The 18,579-nt window shown below is 36.3% G+C and overlaps 1 protein-coding gene across 2 annotated transcripts; it reads left to right on the top strand.

Moving 5' to 3' along the window:
- Positions 1 to 993: 993 nt before the first annotated feature.
- LOC590500 (tumor necrosis factor alpha-induced protein 3) lies at positions 994 to 15,380 on the top strand. Of its 2 annotated transcripts, none has more exons than XM_011672359.2 (7): positions 994 to 1,098; positions 4,455 to 4,743; positions 5,993 to 6,167; positions 7,183 to 7,379; positions 7,832 to 10,241; positions 10,764 to 10,853; positions 11,356 to 15,380. In XM_011672359.2, exons 2-7 carry the CDS (start codon positions 4,576 to 4,578, stop codon positions 11,883 to 11,885), a joined length of 3,570 nt encoding a protein of 1,189 aa, XP_011670661.2. In that variant the 5' UTR covers positions 994 to 1,098; positions 4,455 to 4,575; the 3' UTR covers positions 11,886 to 15,380. The 2 variants fall into 2 exon arrangements, with proteins under 2 accessions (XP_011670661.2, XP_795196.2); XM_790103.4 differs by having other exon boundaries at positions 999 to 1,098; positions 4,503 to 4,743.
- The last annotated feature ends 3,199 nt before the right edge of the window (positions 15,381 to 18,579 follow it).

Below are 18,579 nucleotides of genomic sequence, written 5' to 3'. Positions count from 1 at the left end.
CCTCTGTCTGACGGGGAGGAAGAGGAAGTCAATATCATATACAATTGGATGAGTAGGCCTACTATTATTGTCATTATTCAGTAATCAGAAGTTCTAGATAAGGCCTACGCAATATTGCAGTCTGGCAGATATCTTAGCAGGTTCCTGAGACCGAAGACCAAACAAACCAAATCTTTTCTTGAGTCATAATGACCACATGACATGATCAGTGAGCGAGGGGGAACTTAAATGTCGCATCACCCCCCCCCCCCCCCTCTTTTCCTCCCTTTCTCTCTCTCTCTCTCTCTCTTTCTCTCTTTTTCTTCCCACCTCTTCTTCTTTTTTTCCCTTCTTTTTTTTGTTGTTGTTGCTGCTGTTGTAAATTTCGTTATTCGTTTGGGGGTGCAAAGGCCCTATTTAATTTTATTTTTCGGATTCATACCAGTAGTATAGTACATGATTCTCTTAGAAGGGAAACGAGTCTGAAAGGGTCTCTTAATTCATTAAAAACAAGTTTTTGGAAAACTGTTTGGTCCACATTGCCGGGGGAAGGGGGGTACAACGATTACAACGTTAGGCTCTCGTTTTCATTTTTTGTATATTAATTAGGTCTATGGCTATATTTGGATTTGCCAGACTCGATCCCATCTTTCATCGACTAATCATACGGAAACACATTTTGACTCGAAACTTCTTCTTCTTCTCCTATAATGAGGCTGAAGCCACGCCAGCCAGGAATGACGTAATCTTCCGGCCACAACTAGTTGGAACTGACCATTATCAAAATGGGGTAATTTAAGGAAAAATTGTCAAAAATGTATACACAAATATTTATCATGTGGTACATTTGTTTATCATATAATGATATGTAAAATATATTTTATGTATTGTAAGTAAAAATATTATTCTATAATTGATAATTATTGTAAACAAATTATAAATAAATAACAACATAACCCATTAAATGTCGTAATGACGTTGCAAAATGGGGCTTTTCATCGGGAATTCCCCTTTTTTTTATTATTACCTACAGGAACCTTCACTTGACTACGCGAAGAAATCTTTACGTCCGAAATTCACAATTTTTTCATGGAATTACTATGATTTTAACATATAAACGTAAGTTACATGTCAATGGTTTATTTATTGTATCAATTTTTATTTGAAATACGTATGGATTAGTAACTTTCGGCATCATAATTGAGTAAAGAACCAAGTAAAAAAAATGCACACTAGCACTAGCACTGCACTGCTCGTTGACTGTGTACATGCACATAGACATAGTGTAGGGTATTCAGTGTATGTCACACGTTGACATGTTTTTACCGTGTGATTTAGTCGATTGTGCAAGCAAGAGGAGATCGCTTGGCGAGTGCAAAGTCCCCTTCGCACCTCACCTCACTCTTTTAGGTTTTGAATAGATGATGTGTATTGAGTCCAAAGGTCGTGGGAGTTTGTTAATAAAATAAATTGTATGTGTGAGATCCATAATTTTGTTTGTTCAGCACAACAATCTGGTCATTATGCTTCATAATGTACAGCCTGGGGGGGGGGGGGGCTGTATTCTGAAAACCATGTTATCTTTCAAGTTTGATGTTGGAAAATGATGTTGATTGGCATAACAAACTGAATATGTGCGGAGCTAACACTTACTATTGATTGGTGCGTGCATGGATGTTCCTTTAGTTTTAACTTTAAGCGAATGCAGTCACCTGAGCCGTGCAAAGACATTAAGCGATGACTTGTCCTAGTTTTGATTTGTTATGACAATTGACATTTCATTGTTTTGCTATCAGTTTCAGTTCAGTTCATTGCTTTCCATATTTCTGTATTTTTCGTGTTTTCCATGTTTTCCGTGTACCGGTAAAACAATCCAGTGTAAATCATATTCAAGCGAAAGGAAATTAAATACATGTACATGTTACAAATTAAGTTGTTGATCAAGTTATTTCAATAGCTAGTATTAGGCCTACAAGAAGACAAATATATTTATTTGACATAAAAGATAACATCGTTTTTGCTATTTTAGAATACAACCAATTAGTTTGATAGATCTGTCAAGCTATACATGAAAATGAGAGTATTGAGACGTACTGCTTGATTATATTTAAACACTCATGAAAAGGTCGTGTAACAGCGCATGCAGTCATGTTGCTTTACATTGAGATAAATTATAAAACAAAGTCCTAGAATTAAATACTGTTATTTGAAATTAAAGGAAGATTTATATGGATGCTGTTATGAAATTCCTTTTGAAATATACATGTACTCGTCCATTTATGATAGGCTCTACATGATTTTAATTTGTTCCACAATATGAAAATAATTTTTTTTTTTAATGAAAATCATAATTTTTTTAAAAACATATGTGGGTTCTTGTACATTCTGAAAATAAAATAAATTGTACAAAGAAGGGCTACAGCTTTGGTACCTGAGATTAAGACTCTTCCATATGAGCAAAGGTTATCTCTCCTTAGACTTCCGACACTTGCATAGCACCGTGCACAAGGAGATATGATGCAAATATACAAATCGTTTCATCGGTTTGGCCAAGATTTTGGAAAATACATGTATACCTCTAAAGTCTAAGACAGTATCACTTACAGACATGTACATCAGGGAAAAAAACATTCTAAACATTTTGGGGGCTACTTTTGAAGCTTGCTTGCATGAAAAAAACATTCTTTAATTTGTTTTGCATTGAACTCTATGCAAATTTGCTGTGTTGCGTGTGTGAGTTGTGAAAAATCCACTGGTGATAAAGTCTAAGATGGGGGAGGGGCTTACATCCAACCCATGTCCCCAAGTGCCATACCCAACTACTTGTTATGTAATGTGTCCCCTTTAAATAGTTAATGAACTTTTTTAATTTGCTTTAATACATTCAGAAATGTTACAAGTATTACGCCCCCTCCTTTACAAAATACTGGATATGCCCCTGAATGTTAAAGCATACATGTACGTATTATATCTCAAGTAATAATTAGATGTGGCTTTCAGGACCTAAATACTGTACATGCCAAATGTAGAGAATATAACAAGGAATTTTTTTTCACCCTTTCTACAAGATATTTTGTATATATACTTCCCTTTAGAACTAGCTGTCACTATTTTTCATCAATGACTCCCAAAATGGAAGAGCACAACAGAATATTATCAAAGCTATAAAAATTGACAGGATTAATTTATGTGCACTTTGAAGTTTATTCCACACTCTTTCACCCCCAAAATAGAATTATATGGGTACCTACAGTAACAGATTAAAAGTTGCACCGTTTTCAAAAGTTAAATTTAGACGTAAATTGTTCAAGAAATTCCCTGCTCTCGCTGTTCATTGATTCAAAGGTATAAATAACAAGTTAGTGAATAGAAAGAAAAGTCTCCAAAAAGAGGGGAAGTATTCTTTCCCTTCCATTTCCTGTGAAAGGCCTTATCACAGTATGCATTATTGTCCATTCAAGGGCATCAAGTTTGTTAGGATACTAGCAGTTCAACTATTACATACAATAGAAGTGATGATGTCAATCTTTAGGGGAATCCCCTGTTCTATTCGGTGAGATTCTATTTACATTTTGGGATTATTTCTTGTTATTGTTCCGGCGAATGATTCCAGTGATTTATGGCCTCATATGGAGTTGCACATTTTGAAGTAGCTTCTTATGACTAGAAGTTTTTGAATATCTGGGAAACCACAATTGTGGGAAACCACAATTCAGCAAGTAGAATCGTCATTGAAATTAGAAGCAGTTCTTAGTCATATTCTTTGGACAGTATATGTAGGAGAATCTATGCAGGCAGGAAGGTCAGTGATAATTTTTGTTTAGAATATCTGGACTTGTGTGGTATGTACATACATAATTTTGTGGCCTGCAAGCATTTTTTCTGAATCTTTAATTTTCGTCATGGTTGTTTGCTTTTTAAATGGAATATATGGGCTCTAAACCCTCAATAAGGTACATGTATGTATTGTACAGAAAAATAAATGAATCACTGTGTACATGACTGTTAAGGAAGTACACGATAAATAAGATACCACAATACTTATACCCGTACATGTAATCTGTCTCTTGAAAATATGATATTGCATGTCTTTCTCTGCACTTTTGCCTTAAATTGCTAAATGTTTTCAATGTTAGATATATGTATAAATGTGACTTTCTTCTCATTATACTGTTTGTACTTCTAATATTTCTGTTTCTACTAGGCCCTAGATACGACACATTTTTCTTTCTCCATTTCTGGTGAGGTTTCCACCTCCCATCTGCAGGTGTGGAAATATACATGATGTGCATTATTAATTTCAATTTAAAGTAAATCAAATCAACCATCCAATTTTCATTTATATTTCAAAAAATTCAACACCGCCCCTCCAACTCTCTCTCTCTTTACATTTTCATGAATTTCTTTTTGTGCTTATATTATCTTCCAATTTTTCTCATTATCAGCCCTTTCCTAATTTTGTATAACATACACAGGTACTATTTAAATGCAGCATCGGTGTCGCCTCTACTTGTTCATTGCAGAATATAACCATTGACCATCCCCAAAGCCCAACAACAGCTTTCTGTCGCAAACTCTTTGAAACTAAGTTCCGAGATGCCACCCTATCCCGAAGACCATCTTCCTGGCGGTGACAAGCGCTCCCCCCTGGCTCTCCCCCTAAAGGTGGGGGATGCAGACCCCACCAAGACCCACCGAATATGGAACAAAGTGAGGAATAATCTCCACAGGACTCAAGGGCCGCACAGACCAGCGTTCTTGGCAGTAAGTTATGAAATTAAATGATTCCCTCTTCTATCTTCATTATTATTATTTCTTTGGCATTTCAAACATACAATAGAAGTTACAATAGAATGGCACATAGGAAACAAAGTATAAAGAATAAAATTGGCTTCCCTGCTGCACCTCCCGAAGTTGCCGGGAAGAAAAAAAAGGAATGTGAAATTCATAAACCCGTCTTTTCTTCCTATATTTGTTATGAATAGGGTCTTTGCTATCTGTGTGTCATAGAGTGACATAATATAGCTTTTAAATTGGTTGATATAATTATTTGTGTAGTTATGACTTATTATGGGAACATTTGGGAGTGAAATATACTGTATCATTATGTACTTTTGAATAAACTGCTTATGGATATATAGACAATCATAGTCCAATAGGGCAAGTCAAATCTATTGTGTCGTAAGTTACCTACCAAAACATTTTTGTATAAATATCTGAGGACTGTATTAACTTGCAAGCCATAGGCTACAAGAGCTTGGATCAAACCATTAACTACACAAGTAGTTAATTTCATTCAACTGAATTGTATTGTATTAGTAATATTTTATTTTATTTTGTTACTTTAAGCTATTGAACATGTTAAAGTTAGACAGTACCACCTGTGCACTTAGAAACGCCTGTATAAAGCGCCCTATAAATGTAATTATTATTATTATTATTATTATTATAGGATCAAGATACTTTTGATGTCAATTTGTGTCCATAATTTCATATAGTGCTTGTATATAACATATGGGACACCAAATGACCAATTACCTTGGATTTGCCAAATAACTTAACAATTTGGATCTTTTAAAGAATCATTCGAAAAGTAAAATCTTCAAAATTGCATCAGAGAAAAATGTAGACTGATGCCAACTCTTCCAGTTGGTCATTAGCAGACTGCTATATTATTGAACCATTTATTATGTCCATTGTTCATCGGTACACTCATTGCAACAAATTAGTTGCTACAAACTTGTTTGCTATTGTTATCGACTCCCAGCAGGAAAAAAATAATAAAAAAGTTTTGTGGGCCACTGTTCAAGCTTGCTGGCATGAAAATAACACTCTTTAATTTGTTTTGCAGTGAACTCTATGCAAATTTTAGGGGGCTCTTTTATGACTTACGGGGGCTCTTTTTGGCATTTCAGGGGCAAATTCGCGCGAGTCCAAGGTTTTTTCCCTGACTCCCCGTTTTGCTTGTACATGTATGTGTTCTCTGACGATGCCATACATTTGTTCCTCTCAGGAGATGCAAAACGCAACTGCGATCTTGCCCAACTACTGGCAGCTCTACCCCTCGGACTTTGCCAAGTATTTGAAGCAGGAGCTCTGTGATCTTCACATGAGCAAGTTCTTGGAGGATAAGAAGGTCCTGAACTGGTGTCCAGGGTTCACCAAGCTCTACTCGCTCAATGCCACAGGTTTGTTGAATCAGTGACTTTAAAACCAGGGGGTGTTTCACAAAGCTCCGAAGTCGAACTTAACTCTAAGTTGGACTTAAAAATTATGGAGAGCCATTCGTAGCCTTTAAATGAAATATATTCAAAAGCAAAAACTCAATTATTTTAGAATTTTGAAATCTCCTTGACAATAGAAAATATGAATGATATGAGTAGACATTTTATGCCTTTTTAAATAACTTGTACAAAATATTTTTGAAGATGCTAACAGCTTTCCATAATTTTAGAGTTCAACTTAGAGATAAGATCAACTTAGGATCTTTGTGAAACACCCCCTGAACTTTCATGAGTGGTTAATTATGGGGGTTTCATCTTGATTATGTTTTTAGGAATTAGAGAGTTATCCCTGCATGCTCATCACTTATTGTGATCTACATGTAATTGCCGAATGGGAGAATCCCCATATCATTATAAATCTTGATTGTTGAAAATTTGTAACTTATTCCTTGGCCGAGTTTATCAAACTGTCATTAATCTGTTTTTGTTATTTTCTGCTTTCCAAGTGAGGCTTTCCATCGTGTTTTTGTTTGTCTTAAAACTCACTTATTTCAGCTGGCATGTAAATTACTGCCCTTCTTTGGTAGCCGCTGCCTTAAAATGTAAAATAAAATGTATGGCACCAAGCAAATGCTTTAATCATCATCTTCATCTTTATCGACTACAACTAGAGGTGCCGTGGTCGAGTGGATATGTCACCGTACTGTCGATCACAAGGTCCACGGTTTGAGTCCCGCCGCGGCACTAATGTCCTTTGGTAAGACATTGATCTACATGTACATTTTCCACACTCAACCCAGGTGATGTAAATGGGTACCTGGCAGGAGTTAATTCCTTGAAATGCTAGAGCGCTGTAATGGCAGCCATGCTAAAGCCAGGGTAGTAATCGGAAGCGCCTTGAGTGTCAAGTCTGACAGATACGAGCGCTAAAAAAAGAACCCAATATTATTATTATTAATGTTGTTCATTGTACATGTAGGTGATGGAAACTGTCTCCTGCATGCCATATCCCTTGCCCTGTGGGGCGTTGAGGACACTGACCTCTGGCTGCGGAAGGTGCTCCACAGTGTGATGAAAGGAGAGTATGCAGAGGCGAACGAGCGGCGATGGAGGCGGGAGAGGAACCAATTTGATACCACGCACATTCCTGGTCAAGGTTTTCGATACAATACTAAGGTATGTTTTATTACAAGCAACAAAAGTGGTCATTGCTGGAAATACTTTGAGTCTGTCAATTAAAATTGGTATTCTTGATGTTCTTGATGAACTTCAAGCAGGATTCCCCAAAAGTTTGTTCACTGAGGTTGCATTACTATTTTATAATGCTTCAGGAGTGGAAACAATCTAGAGTTTATAATGAATGCAAAAGACACTGAAATGTCATGTGATTTTACACAAATGTACAAAGCTTGATTTATGTGTCTTCTCTCTTTAGCCAGTTGTGTATAGCTACATGTGGGGTACTTTCATAGGTGAAGGCAAGTGTATTAACAATAAACTTCTGCAACATGTTCATATTGAATCATTTTTAAAGTAAAATGAATAAAATTGAATTATTTTTAAAGTAAAATGGTACAAGTATCCGTAAATGAGATAAATGTATCCATTTATTCTTATCTTTCCTATAGGAATGGTCAGCTGAGTGGCAGATTGTGGTGGATATCTCCAGTCCTGAACGCCGGCTTGATCAGACGATGGGCCTACCCTACGAGTGTCTTGAGGAATTCCACATCTTTGTCATGGCCAACATCCTGCGACGTCCGATCATCGTCCTGGCCGAGAACATGTGGCGCGATGCAGCTGGCAAATCTCTCCAACCCTTGAACTTCAGTGGTATCTACTTGCCTCTTGGATGGGATTCCAAAGACTGCTTTCACCATCCGATCTTGCTGGGATACCATCACCAGCATTTCTCCCCCTTGCTCTGCACCGGTCCTCCCACCGATAAAGAGGTGAAAGACGTGTACTGTGTGCCTCTGGTTGACCATGAATTTGAAAGCTTTCCAATCCATTTCTTGGAAGAGGGGGAAGAAGGAAGGGTAAACCAGCTTCTCGAGCGGTACCTGACCTGCGAGACTTTCCGGTTTAGAGACAGACCCGTCTTGTGTGCCAGACTGGCCACAGATCACCCAAAGGAGGAATTGGATGTCTTTCAGTCCTACCTGAATCTTGCTGAGATGAGGTACAGGATGTATACAGAGGAGCAGCACAATCCTGAGAATGCTGAAGCTCTGAAAGCAGCTGGGGTGATGTCGGCAACGAGCACGCAGCAGTTGAACGAGAAAATGGCCGTAGTTAGTGACCCAAAGCAACCAGGACAACCCCGACGTGTTTCCACAGAGGATCCATCTGCTGTTCAGACCGGAGGATCACTTTCTGGGAATGATGTCTTTAAGGTGCCCACTGAAGATAGTGTCTGTATATCAAGTACCGCGCTACAGTCCAGTGGTGTTAAGGTACCGTCAATGAATTTAGAGCATATGGGCTATTTTGGAAGCACATCCCTTGCCTGTAAGACCCCAGGGTGTCACTACGTGACAGCTTTGGAGAGTGACGAGTACTGTGAGAGGTGTTACAAGGCTAGGTCTTCTGCAGGCAAAGAGGCCTTCAAGAGATGCAGAGTGGACTCCTGTCTCAATGGTGGAGATCGAAGATATGATGGATTTTGCCAGGTATGCTATGACCAGAGCACATTCATGAATGACGACATTCTTGTTGCTGCCCGCCCAACAAACCTACAAGACCTGAGCACAAGTCCCAAATTCTCTGGACTGAGTGCAAGAGGTCCAGTTCACTTTGATTCACCTACCGTACAGGATGGCAATGGAATGGAAGTGGAGGAATACAAGACTAGTGGTAGTACATTGGACACCAATGTTGTCAATGAATTCAGAGTGGGAAGCAAGCAGTGTATCAGTCCAGGCTGTGACTTCACAGGCAATCCTAACTATGGTGGGTTGTGCAGCAAGTGCTCTCAAGAACAGACAGGAGCTGGAAAACAGAGCACTGGAGGAGCAGAACCTTTGGGATTCCTTGACGCTTCACCCCCTCGAGAGATCGCAGTGACTGTAGGAAAAAAGAAATGTTTGATGCCAGAATGTGCACTGACTGGTCATCCAGAGAAATTAGACTTGTGCAGTGGTTGCTTCAACAAACAGGCAGAAATTGGTAAGGCAGCTGGTTTATCTTTGAAGACCATGGGCGAGAAGCCCTCACCGATTCCAGATACAGACATTCCAGAATTATCAAGGAGATTCAGCACAGAGAGGCAAAAGCAGCTGTGGGAGAATGCGTCTCAGCCATGCCGTACTGCTAACTGTGAAATGTATGCTCTCCCCAGCCAAAACGGATATTGTTCCGCATGCTACAAGAAATCCATAGCAGGCAGGTCTAGTCCTCATGATTTCAGCAGGGGGTCAAGTTCACCACAACTGAAACATGCAAAAGGTCAAGAAGTGAGCACCTTCAGACCAATACTGCAGTTCACGGTGCAGAAGAACATGTGTGCCATTCCTGGCTGCAACGGTGTTCGTCTCCAGCTAGGCAATGGTGACCTCTGTCGTGCTCACTACCAAGAGAGTTCCAGGAGATACAGTCCGACAACCAGCACAAATCCACCACCGGGAGCCGTCACCAGAGCTGGCATGCCATCTGTAGGTGGGAGAGCCCAGCCCTCAGCTCCACCGCAGAGCATCTACGCCTCTAGGCCTGGACACCGCTCTCCTGGGATTACCAACCTCAGGGAGGTGCAGCAAGCCAGTGAACCAAGCCATGTGGCAAGGGCATCAAGCACGCAGTTCTGCGCACATCCAGGATGTGACAATCCTGCAGTTCCTCCATCTTTTGTTGCCTGTAGAAGGTGCCTGGACTTTGTTGATAAGGTCAATCAAGTGGAGGCTGCTATTAAGTCTGTCCGTGGAGAGGGTGCCACTGCTGAGGCCACTGCTGTCCGTCGAGCTCCAGAGGATGATGAAATGTCTCCAATCGCCCTCGAAACTGAGATAGATCCAAATGATCCACCCACTGAAACAGTCAGGAGTAAGTTTTCATGTACCTATCACGTTCATTTTAACTTCTGCTCAAAAGATGGAAAACTGTTATGTCACCACCTGAAGACAGGTGTCTAAACACATCTCTCTGGCATATCCCAATGTCAACCAAAAAACAACCAATGGAGTTAATCTACCCACTTACAAGTTCAAATATTCTTACCACCATAATGGCCTTTTCAGGAGACATTGGAAAGAAGATCACAGATGATATTCAATTCTGTAGCATATGTTGAAACTACTTATTTCAGATCAATTATATTATTGTTATTATCAATTTACGAAGTTTTGGGGGTATTATTATTATTATTATTGTTATATTGTTATTGTTAGTAGTAGTATCATTGTTATTAACATAATTTACGAAGTGGTATGTGATGATATTGACTTTAACATTGAATATTAGGCCCTCCCACTTGTTTTTAAATCAAATTAAAAGCATTTTCGTTCTGACTGGGTAATTTTTAAGATGTGACTTAGTATTACCAGTATTCATTTACATCCTCAACAGATCTGGACATCCATGAAACACTCTCTTCTGGGATCAAGGGTCAGTTCCAGTATGACCATGTCAAAAGGGTCAAATGTCAGGCCAAACGAGGTGAGTTTTACGTAAACTTTATCTTTCTCGTAAATTCAAAGGTAATTTTGAGTCATTGTTCTGGGCTGGTTTTCTAATGAACTATGTGTACATTGTCTTTTTTCTTCAGTAAAAGTATGTTTGGACTAGAGACAAGTCTCTGATTAATATTTGTGAAAAGCTGGCTGTATGCTTGTAGAATTAAGAGAGTCAAGAGCACAGGGACCAATGATACATGTATATATTTGTTGCCTCGCAAATATATTCAATTTCAATTCAATTTTTATTTCATTGTTTAAAGAAAAAAGAAAGATCAAAAGTTTAAAAGACTATAATGTCATATTTACAGTAAATTACAAGTAAACATGAAGTAAAGTAGCAATGATATACTTTTATCTTTTTTGCTATGGGGACAACAGAGGCGTGACCATTTGGTTGTCTGGTAGGATTTGTGGTGGTTAATCTGACCAACTCTAATTTGAGCATTTGTTTACAAGTATTAATCTATCTGCTCTTCCTCCAGGATGCCCGTTCAACAGTTACGGGAACCCAGAGTACGGCAATCGCTGCGCCACGTGCTTTGATTGGGAGGTTGTCGTTCCTTTGCACAAGACATCCAATAGCAGCTCTGCTCCATTGAAGAAGGCCTCTCGTAGTCAAACTCTCCCGCCACCCCGGTCCCAGTCCGCTGTCATCTCCAGCACCGGCACCGCCTCCAGAGTGGCTTCACATCCACCGAACTACCAGAAGTGTAGCCGCAGAGACTGCCTCCAACAGGCGAACGTGCAGATCATGGACGGCTACTGCAACAAGTGCTACCCGGCCTACAAGTCCAGAGAGGACAAGAAGAAGAGTCGGTCATCCTCTGGGTTGCGGGATCGGTCCGCACCGCCCTCGGGCACATCATCCAAGAGAGAGAAGCCGGTCATGAGAGATGATGATCTCATCCCTATATCGGCACGTAGATGCCGTATGGAGACCTGCCAAAACTATGGTAACTCACATAGTCGTGGATATTGTAACGGTTGCTTTCAAAAGCTTATGAATCCTTAGTATATTTAAGCTGTACTTGTGGACCATATCTATAATTTTGTTGTTTTTGCCATATAAATAATGACAATCTTACATGAAAGTGATTTGGGGAAAGCTGAAGAATTTTTTTTTGAAGTCTTATGAAATTAAAATGATCTATTTCACTTACTGATACTGCTATTGTAATTGAATCCACAGAAATCTACATTTCAAGCAAGTGAGGGGGATCTCTAAACAGAAGAAGAGTGATTAACTGTTGTAAATGTCCCACCTCAAATGAAATTTAATTAAAAAATAATTTATTACAAACAAGCCTTACAGTATGTACTAATTTGTACAAATTTGTACAAATCTATATTATTTTGCAAAATATTGATAATCATTACTCTAATTTTTCATAAAATATTGCATTTCATATTAGTTTAGTTTCTATCTTCCTTCAGAACTAAGACTTCCTGAGATTGAGAGCAATTGGAACAAGCTCCACATTTGGGGAATAATCAATAATTTGAGATAAATTCCTTCTTATAGTGGGCATAAATTATGGAGCAGCTATTGGAAATTGTATAATGTAGGTGGTGGATTGATGGCTAAGTGGTAGAGTAGTTGTCTCAACACTGGTTAGAGACAGAGTCGATACAGTGGATGTGCTAGTGCTCCTTGGTATGAAAGGCATTAATTTCTGAATAAAACTTTGAGATAGGTCTTAAAACCATACAAATCCACAAACATGCACCTTCTTTCTTTAATAGCAGTGAGGTAAAATAAATAAACTGTATCTTATATCATTTGCCATAATATTAATTATATGAACCTAATGAATTTACATGAATCTTTAAAGGAAGTGTGAATACAAAATTTGTTTAGGTTGATTTGCAGTGTTAACCATTTCCAGCCACTTCATTATTAACCAAATGTAAATGAAAATTACATTCTGGTTGTCCATTTCAATTTGTGTGCACATATCTACAAACATGCATTACTTCTCAGATTCATTTTATTACAACTTTTTGTGAAACTTTAGTAGCATCAGGTTCCTCTGGCAAATTAGGTAATGGTTATGTGCATTGGGTCCTATACGTGAAGTATCTTTGAAATGCTTGCAATGTTGGTGCAAGTCTTAGGGTTAAACTTTGTCTTTTTTCTACTTTTTTCTAATTTTATGATAAACCTCAGTTCAGGAAGAGATCATAAAATTAAAACATGACCAGAAACGTTTTTTCTTCAAAAATACATTTGCTTTATAGTCTGTTTAAAGAAGTAATTTAATTTCCATCAAATACCACCAGAAACTGCGGCTAATTCTCTGTGATACATCTCCTACCTTACATATTTTTCTTGAATTTAATTTATGTCCTAACAAATTTCAAAATACGACAAGTGAATTGCAATTGGGCTGCACATACTAGTCTCGTCAGTTAGATAAAACTAATTTTGGTCCTAATTTCCAAAGATTTCATTTCTTCAGCTGTGGTCGTGATTTTAAAGCCATTATTGACTGTTGTTGTCATAGACCCTCTGGATTCAAATTAGAAAAGAACTTTTACAAAATCCATTACAGAGACTAACACTGTGTCGCGTTTACCTTCAATAGAACGAAAAACACATGTACATATATAGCAGTCAATTCTTTTTTCAGTATCCAGCTCACCATTTGCCGTAAATTTTGGCTAGATAAAGGTAAAAAAAGTAGAACAACACATTTTTCATGCTTTCACCATCAAAGACTTTTTCCTGTGCCACATTTTTTAAAACATGTATTATTTTTTCAATTTTGTCAAGCTATACGTAGCTATAGAAGCAAGCTTCATATTTATATGTATATCAGAAAGATGATATCAAATTGAATGTCAGATATTGGGAAATTAGTATGTATTATTATGACTAGACAAGAGGTAAATGAATGGATCAATACAAATACAAATTCAAATATCAATACAAATACATGTAGTCTTAACTGGAACCGAGTGGTTTCATGTATTAAACCTATAGGAATAAAAAAATTCAGTAGTCAAATCAATAGATTTCTGACACTTGTTAAAATATTATCGTACCCGGTATGTTATTGTGATATGTACACATGCATAATTTGTATGTTTACATTCATTGCTTATATTTCTATTTCTAGCTTCCTCCAAAGTTTGAGCTAAATAAATCCTCATGTATATTAAACAGAAGAAATATGTAAATGTTGAAGTCTGTATTTTTGAGGGTGATGCTATATGCTGTAGGAATAATCTTCATTTTGGTGTAAAAAGCTTGATACAGCACACATATGTATTTCATGCATCACTTGTTAAATATCAACAAACATCATGTATATAGTGATATAAGTTTACAGTTGTGAAGTTTGAAATTGTACATGTAAAACTAGGGTGTTCATTGATTTTATCATGAATTCTGAAAGATTTTTCTTCACTTTGTTGTACATGTTTTGTTGTCATCAGTGCTGTCGATGTAAAAGAAGAATGTGAGATTTTTCTCTTTATTTGATAGTATAATATTATACATAATTTAGTAGAGAACATGAAATTTGTCAGATACATACATGTATCAATCATATTAGGGAGAAAGATTTATTCCTTGTAATTACATGGTCTGTATCGTAATTTAAATACGTTAAAAATGTTGAATGATTTCCATTTAAATGTATATTTATATATATAGATGTACATATTGTAATCAAATTTCATCACAAATACTGAATAAAAGGAAGATGAATGCTTATTATTTCTGTATTCATTTCATATTAGTATAGGTATTAGATAGTGGCAATGTAGTGATATAAGCTAGCAGCTTGGAAAGCCTACAGAACCAAGATCAACACTTTTTTTTTCCCTTAAAAAAAAAAGTCATTAGTACCCGTAGCTAGGAAAGGGAATGTTATGCAGTGGCTAGATTAGGGGTCTCATAATATTAGTCAAATTTCATAAAAACATTCTAAGAGTTAGTTTAATAGGCCAGGATCCGTATTAGAAAGAGTTGTGATTGATCCAAATCAGCTGCAAGCTCCTCTAATCAATTGCAAGTTTGTAGTCTCCTATCTCTTACATGTATGTACATAGTTGCAATTGATATCAATCGCAAATCATATTGACTCTATATAAGACGGGGGCCCTGGTTTGGTTTCAAGTTTAAAACCAAGATTATATAGGTGTAGGTTAGTTTGTATTTTGGTTTATGATTTTATGGACTCCTTAATATTGCGTACAATATTTGCTTCAAAATCAGTCAAGATATCATATTGTAGCATTAAGCTGACATATAGGTCTTATAATTATATTCGGTGAGATACAGTATTGCTAAACTTATGTTAAAGATGTTAATGTATCTTACCATAATTTGTAAATGAATATCATTTTTGAAATAGATATATGTAGATGTAACATACCAAGGTTGTTCAAATTCTTGACTTGGTGTTTGCCCTCTATACTTTTTTCAAAAAGTGTGTATGCAGTACTAAATGTACATGTCTTAGCTTTGTGAAATAAATCAATCAGACTTTAAATAAACAAACATCTATGGTAGTTGTTATAACTTTCTTGTTTTTGTTTATATTGTATGTATGTACATTTTGATAATAGCTTGTTATCAGAATAAAAAATTAGAACCAAATGAATCCATTAATACAGGATAGTTGTTTGAGGGGTGAGTGACCATGGTTCCCCTTCCTGCCTACAAATTCCTGTCTGCAAATGTAAAGTTTATCAGGCCTTAATTGTTGGAAAGTTGAAAAAGCTGATGATTTTTTTTCTTTTTTCCTTTAAAAAAGTATACATAAAATGTAGAAAATGTTATGCTACAGCCTGCATCCGTAACAAAAATTGTCGGTCATTATTATCATCTTCACCATCATCATAATTATCCTCCTCATTAATATTGCGATGGTTACCATCTAATTTTGGTGATAAATCTGATTATTTTTTTTCTTTTTCAAGTCCTTTAAAAAGAAGAAATATAACAAAATGTAGAAAATCTGTAACAAAAACACTTGATTATCATCATCATCATCATCATCATCATCATCACCATTATCGTCATCATCTTCACCATTATCATCATCTTCATCATCATCATCGTCCTCATCCTCATCATCATCATCATCATCATCACTATCATCATCATCAACATCATCATCATTATCATCATCATCATCATCATCATCATCATCATCATCACTATCAACATCATTATCATCATCATCATCACCATCAACATCAACATCATCATCATCATCATCATCATCATCACCATTATCGTCATCATCTTCACCATTATCATCATCATCATCATCATCATCACTATCAACATCATCATCATCATCATCATCATCATCGTCCTCATCCTCATCATCATCATCATCATCATCACTATCATCATCATCAACATCATCATCATCAACATCATCATCATTATCATCATCATCATCACCATTATCGTCATCATCTTCACCATTATCATCATCATCATCATCATCACTATCAACATCATCATCATCATCATCATCATCATCGTCCTCATCCTCATCATCATCACTATCATCATCATCAACATCATCATCATCAACATCATCATCATTATCATCATCATCATCACCATTATCGTCATCATCTTCACCATTATCATCATCATCATCATCATCATCACTATCAACATCATCATCATCATCATCATCATCATCGTCCTCATCCTCATCATCATCATCATCATCATCACTATCATCATCATCAACATCATCATCATTATCATCATCATCATCATCATCATCACCATTATCATCACCATCATCATCACCATCATCATCACCATTATCATCATCATCATCATCATCATCATCACTATCATCATCATCATCATCATCATCATCATCATCATCATCATCATCACTATCATCATCATCATCAACATCATCATCATTATCATCATCATCATCATCATCATCATCATCACCATTATCATCACCATCATCATCATCATCATCATCATCATCTTCACCATCATCATCATTATCACCATTATCATCACCATCATCATCATCATCATCATCATCATCTTTATCATCATCATAATTATCCTCCTCCTCCTCCTCATTATTATTCTCATTATATTATTATGATCGATGGCCACCATCTTATTTTTAATACCTCGCTATTCCATGCATAGTCTAATAGTTTATAGGAAAAGAATGACCAGTCAAATATAAAATTTCCTCCGTTTATTAAAAAGATATTTATCAGAGGTTGGCACACGTTACTCTTGCACGAATAAAATACAATAAAAGGGTTTCATAAATCATAATACAGATTTAGAACTCTGAGCATAGAATTTTGAATACCCACATTTATATTCATTCGTTACTTAAAAAGGTTATATCATAATATTGAGGTATATAGATGTCATTATATAAATTTTCACTTTACATAATTATTGGAACATATCCTTCCAAATATAATTAAAGAATTACACTATAGGCGGTCCCACACAGAGGCCAAAAGTCCGGATTTTATTTATCCTCTTAATTGCTGTCCGTCATCAATTATCCCTTCAAAAATTCTCTAACAAAGCAAGAAAATTCTTTCAAGGGATTTTTCTGTGTGACATCGCCTTATTTGTAATGGTAATTAACTTAAGAATGACAAATGTAGATGGATTAGATTTGTAATTCTTTTAATACTGTTCTTTCATTTCTCTCTCAAACGGTCCTGTGCATTCAGGCAGCCAATGCCTGAAACATTCTTTTTTAATCAATAAATGTTTTTTTTTTTAAAACAGAACAAATTGAATTAACAATGATAATAATAATAAGATATTGTTAGGTGCCATACCCTCTTCTGTGATATTCATCGGTTTATTAATCTGGAATTGTTTCCAAAATGTCTTCATTTAATTTCTTCAGCCAAGAAATTTGTAACTTCACACAAAGGAATACTTATATAAGCACTTTGAATTGCATGGCTGCCAAAGATTGCATATTAATTGTATTTTTTAATGAACTTTTACTATTGTGTTTACAGAATTCTAGGTCACATAAAAACACAATACACTCTGACACCTATATTGTTTTTAGGCAAAACAATTAGATACAATCTTTGCTTTCCACACTAGCTGATTACTCACATTTCTTATGTCTACAAAAAGAAGCTAAAATATGTGATGATTTTAATGAATTTGTAAGATCTGTTTTTTCTGGGAGGTAGATACTTTGTTGCATGCACTTTGACATTGCACTTACAATGCAGCAATAATATTCTCTTAAGTATATAATATGCGATAATATCAGAAATGTGACTATAACAAATGTTGATTTAATTACAAAGAATTCACATTTTTAGTGGGGGGGGGGGGTACAATTAGAAATGACCCTCAATTATATAATCATGTATGTTATGGCCCTTGATATTATAATCTTCATTCACTATTTTACAAACATTATGCATGGTCTTTCCGCAATAAACATGTACTTAAAAAGTTGCTTTGACAGTATCAAATAAAGACGATATACATGTACTCCATAATACCAGCCTCAAGGAGATATGATTTGAGTTTTAAGCAAAACGTAAAAACATAAAATCCAAAACAAACACAAAAATTAAACAGAAAACAAAATCTTGGTGCTTTTTTTGATTCCTCCATCTTTCCCAGTTCATTCATTCATTATGTAATCAGATCACTTGATTGTATAGCCACAACATGGTTATTCATTTATAATTATGTA

Source organism: Strongylocentrotus purpuratus, unplaced genomic scaffold, assembly GCF_000002235.5.
Source record: "Strongylocentrotus purpuratus isolate Spur 01 unplaced genomic scaffold, Spur_5.0 spur5_scaffold_21, whole genome shotgun sequence".
NCBI lineage: Eukaryota > Metazoa > Echinodermata > Echinoidea > Camarodonta > Strongylocentrotidae > Strongylocentrotus > Strongylocentrotus purpuratus.
This window is presented reverse-complemented; position numbering and strand designations above follow the sequence as displayed.

Coding starts and splice junctions, on each gene's coding strand:
- LOC590500 (XM_011672359.2), top strand. CDS start 4,576: ATGCCACCCTATCCCGAAGACCATCTTCCTGGCGGTGACAAGCGCTCC. Junction 7,380..7,831: donor GTTTTCGATACAATACTAAG/GTATGTTTTATT, acceptor TCTTTCCTATAG/GAATGGTCAGCTGAGTGGCA. Junction 10,242..10,763: donor ACCCACTGAAACAGTCAGGA/GTAAGTTTTCAT, acceptor CATCCTCAACAG/ATCTGGACATCCATGAAACA.